We start from the raw sequence: 5,000 nt of genomic DNA on the forward strand, positions 1-5,000 counted from the left end.
TGTCCTAACTTCCCTGGCAGACTTTCTAGGGTATTTCATCTGTCCTAACTTTCCCTGGCAGACTTTCTAGGGGTATTTCATCCGTCCTAACTTCCCTGGCAGACTTTCTAGGGTATTTCATCTGACCTAACTTTCCCTGGCAGACTTTCTAGGGTATTTCATCTGTCCTAACTTTCCCTGCAGACTTTCTAGGGTATTTCATCTGTCCTAACTTTCCCTGGCAGACTTTCTAGGGATATTTCATCTGTCCTAACTTTCCCTGGCAGACTTTCTAGGGATATTTCATCTGTCCTAACTTTCCCTGGCAGACTTTCTAGGGGTATTTCATCTGTCCTAACTTTCCCTGGCAGACTTTCTAGGGATATTTCATCTGTCCTAACTTTCCCTGGCAGACTTTCTAGGGGTATTTCATCTGTCCTAACTTTCCCTGGCAGACTTTCTAGGGATATTTCATCTGTCCTAACTTTCCCTGGCAGACTTTCTAGGGGTATTTCATCCGTCCTAACTTTCCCTGGCAGACTTTCTAGGGGTATTTCATCCGTCCTAACTTTCCCTCGCAGACTTTCTAGGGATATTTCATCTGTCCTAACTTTCCCTGGCAGACTTTCTACGGGTATTTCCTGTCCTAACTTCCTGGCAGACTTTCTAGGGGTATTTCATCTGTCCTAACTTCCCTGGCAGACTTTCTAGGGTATTTCATCTGTCCTAACTTCCCTGGCAGACTTTCTAGGGGTATTTCATCTGTCCTAACTTCCCTGGCAGACTTCTAGGGTATTTCATCTGTCCTAACTTCCCTGGCAGACTTTCTAGGGTATTTCATCTGTCCTAACTTTCCCTGGCAGACTTTTCCTTAGGTATTTCATCTGTCCTAACTTCCCTGGCAGACTTTCTAGGGTATTTCATCCGTCCTAACTTTCCCTGGCAGACTTTCTAGGGTATTTCCTCTGACCTAACTTTCCCTGGCAGACTTTCTAGGGGTATTTCATCTGTCCTAACTTTCCCTGGCAGACTTTCTAGGGTATTTCTCTGTCCTAACTTTCCTGGCAGACTTTCTAGGGTATTTCATCTGTCCTAACTTCCCTGGCAGACTTTCTAGGGGTATTTCCTCTGTCCTAACTTTCCCTGGCAGACTTTCTAGGGTATTTCATCTGTCCTAACTTTCCCTGGCAGACTTTCTAGTGGTATTTCTTCTGCCCTAACTTTCCCTGGGAGGTGTTCTCGGGGTATTTCCTCTGTCCTAACTTTCCCTGGCAGACTTTCTAGGGGTATTTCATCTGTCCTAACTTCCCCTGGCAGACTTTCTAGGGATATTTCCTCTGTCCTAACTTTTTTCCCCTGGCAGACTTTCTAGGGTATTTCATCTGTCCTAACTTTCCCTGGCAGACTTTCTAGGGTATTTCATCTGTCCTAACTTCCCTGGCAGACTTTCTAGGGTATTCATCGTCCTAACTTCCCTGGCAGACTTTCTAGGGTATTTCATCTGTCCTAACTTCCCTGGCAGACTTTCTAGGGGTATTTCATCTGTCCTAACTTCCCCTGGCAGACTTTCTAGAGGTATTTCATCTGTCCTAACTTTCCCTGGCAGACTTTCTAGGGGTATTTCATCTGTCCTAACTTCCCCTGGCAGACTTTCTAGGGATATTTCATCTGTCCTAACTTCCCCTGGCAGACTTTCTAGGGATATTTCATCTGTCCTAACTTCCCCTGGCAGACTTTCTAGGGGTATTTCATCTGTCCTAACTTCCCCTGGCAGACTTTCTAGGGGTATTTCCTCTGTCCTAACTTTCCCTGGCAGACTGTCTAGGGTATTTCATCTGTCCTTACTTCCCTGGCAGACTTTCTAGGGTATTTCATCTGTCCTAACTTCCCTGGCAGACTTTCTAGGGGTATTTCATCTGTCCTAACTTCCCTGGCAGACTTTCTAGGGTATTTCATCTGTCCTAACTTCCCTGGCAGACTTTCTAGGGATTTCTAGGGGTATTTCATCCGTCCTAACTTTCCCTGGCAGACTTTCTAGGGGTATTTCATCTGTCCTAACTTTCCCTGGCAGACTTTCTAGGGGTATTTCCTCTGTCCTAACTTTCCCTGGCAGACTTTCTAGGGGTATTTCATCTGTCCTAACTTCCCCTGGCAGACTTTCTAGGGGTATTTCATCTGTCCTAACTTTCCCTGGCAGACTTTCTAGGGGTATTTCATCTGTCCTAACTTCCCCTGGCAGACTTTCTAGGGGTATTTCATCTGTCCTAACTTTCCCTGGCAGACTTTCTAGGGGTATTTCATCTGTCCTAACTTTCCCTGGCAGACTTTCTAGGGGTATTTCATCTGTCCTAACTTTCCCTGGCAGACTTTCTAGGGGTATTTCATCTGTCCTAACTTCCCCTGGCAGACTTTCTAGGGGTATTTCATCTGTCCTAACTTTCCCTGGCAGACTTTCTAGGGGTATTTCATCTGTCCTAACTTTCCCTGGCAGACTTTCTAGGGGTATTTCATCTGTCCTAACTTTCCCTGGCAGACTTTCTAGGGGTATTTCATCTGTCCTAACTTCCCCTGGCAGACTTTCTAGGGGTATTTCATCTGTCCTAACTTTCCCTGGCAGACTTTCTAGGGTATTTCATCTGTCCTAACTTTCCCTGGCAGACTTTCTAGGGGTATTTCATCTGTCCTAACTTCCCCTGGCAGACTTTCTAGGGGTATTTCATCTGTCCTAACTTTCCCTGGCAGACTTTCTAGGGTATTTCATCTGTCCTAACTTTCCCTGGCAGACATTCTAGGGGTATTTCATCTGTCCTAACTTCCCCTGGCAGACTTTCTAGGGGTATTTCATCTGTCCTAACTTTCCCTGGCAGACTTTCTAGGGGTATTTCATCTGTCCTAACTTTCCCTGGCAGACTTTCTAGGGGTATTTCATCTGTCCTAACTTTCCCTGGCAGACTTTCTAGGGGTATTTCATCTGTCCTAACTTTCCCTGGCAGACTTTCTAGGGGTATTTCATCTGTCCTAACTTTCCCTGGCAGACTTTCTAGGGGTATTTCATCTGTCCTAACTTTCCCTGGCAGACTTTCTAGGGGTATTTCATCTGTCCTAACTTTCCCTGGCAGACTTTCTAGGGGTATTTCATCTGTCCTAACTTTCCCTGGCAGACTTTCTAGGGGTATTTCATCTGTCCTAACTTTCCCTGGCAGACTTTCTAGGGGTATTTCATCTGTCCTAACTTTCCCTGGCAGACTTTCTAGGGGTATTTCATCTGTCCTAACTTTCCCTGGCAGACTTTCTAGGGGTATTTCATCTGTCCTAACTTTCCCTGGCAGACTTTCTAGGGGTATTTCATGTCCTAACTTTCCCTGGCAGACTTTCTAGGGGTATTTCATCTGTCCTAACTTTCCCTGGCAGACTTTCTAGGGGTATTTCCTCTGTCCTAACTTTCCCTGGCAGACTTTCTAGGGGTATTTCATCTGTCCTAACTTTCCCTGGCAGACTTTCTAGGGGTATTTCATCTGTCCTAACTTTCCCTGGCAGACTTTCTAGGGGTATTTCATCTGTCCTAACTTTCCCTGGCAGACTTTCTAGGGGTATTTCATCTGTCCTAACTTTCCCTGGCAGACTTTCTAGGGGTATTTCATCTGTCCTAACTTTCCCTGGCAGACTTTCTAGGGGTATTTCATCTGTCCTAACATTCCCTGGCAGACTTTCTAGGGGTATTTCATCTGTCCTAACTTTCCCTGGCAGACTTTCTAGGGGTATTTCCTCTGTCCTAACTTTCCCTGGCAGACTTTCTAGGGGTATTTCATCTGTCCTAACTTTCCCTGGCAGACTTTCTAGGGGTATTTCATCTGTCCTATCGCACGACCTCCATGATGGGTCTTTGGTTCGTGCTTCCATGAGATAGCCAAGACGATCGTGATCACTTAGTTGATGGGCGCTCGTGGGACGCATGTGATCTTTGGATTTTTATTTTATTTTATCTTATTTTATGGTGTGTACGATTTAGGCTAATTCTTTGTATATTCGTTTTTTGTAAGGTTGTTATTACAGGCTGATTCGTATCCTACATGCAGTAGATGAATTTGTTAACTGGATTTATTAGAGTAAGTTTTATCTAAATGTTTAGAGGGAGTTGATATATAGGCCTATCTCTGTAGTAGTATTTCAGAGCTCGTTTACATATATTTGCAGTTCTATAGTACCAGAGTTCACGATTGCGATGCCATCAGCATAACTAAGGTTAGAGAGTTCTTAACGTCTTGCGATTGGACAGCCTAATCGTGATCCAGGATATATAGATCAGTATCAGGTATTAGAGTTGTGACGACCATCGGAAAAAAGATGCGCAGTTGCACCTCTTTTTCTTATCCCTTTTTGCACGTTGATCAGCCTGGCGACAAAACGTGCAATGCGACTCATATCTCCGTTCCCTTTCTCAGGATGTGCATCACCTGGACCAGAGGCTGGAGGCAGGCGATCATCTGCGCGTCGCTCGGACTGCTTCTCTTCGCCGTCGTTCACCTGATCGCGCCGTTCGGCCACCGGGGTTCGTCTCCGTCCCATGCTACCGAAGAAAAAAGGAATGGATGGATAGATATACATATAGATAGATTGATTGATAGATAGATAGATATGTAGATAGATGTGTGTGTGTGTGTGTGTGTACATATATATATAAATATATATATATACATACATATACATATTCATAAATATATACATAGATATATATATATAAATATGTATATACATAATTACATATATATATATATATATATATATATATATATATATATATATATATATATATATATATATATATGTATGTATGGGTATATATATATATATAATATATATATATATATATATATATATATATATATATATATATATATATATGCTTATGTATATGTCTAAATATACATATGTTAATGTGTATATACACATATATATATATATATATATGTGTGTGTGTGTGTGTGTGTGTGTGTGTGTGTGTGTGTGTGTGTGTGTGTGTG

General features: G+C 43.0%; 1 protein-coding gene across 4 annotated transcripts in view; it reads left to right on the forward strand.

The window, feature by feature from the left end:
- LOC122261597 (carbohydrate sulfotransferase 11) overlaps positions 1 to 5,000 on the forward strand; it is a 48,594-nt gene that overhangs the window by 31,113 nt on the left and 12,481 nt on the right. For all 4 annotated transcript variants that reach the window (XM_086537324.1, XM_086537325.1, XM_043029315.2 and 1 more), the window contains exon 2: positions 4,422 to 4,528. In XM_086537324.1, coding sequence (XP_086393450.1) covers positions 4,422 to 4,528 — 107 coding nt within the window. The remainder of the gene's footprint in view (positions 1 to 4,421; positions 4,529 to 5,000) is intronic.

Source organism: Penaeus japonicus, unplaced genomic scaffold (genome assembly GCF_977035675.1).
Source record: "Penaeus japonicus unplaced genomic scaffold, GWHDUDI00000001_assembly GWHDUDI00000005, whole genome shotgun sequence".
NCBI lineage: Eukaryota > Metazoa > Arthropoda > Malacostraca > Decapoda > Penaeidae > Penaeus > Penaeus japonicus.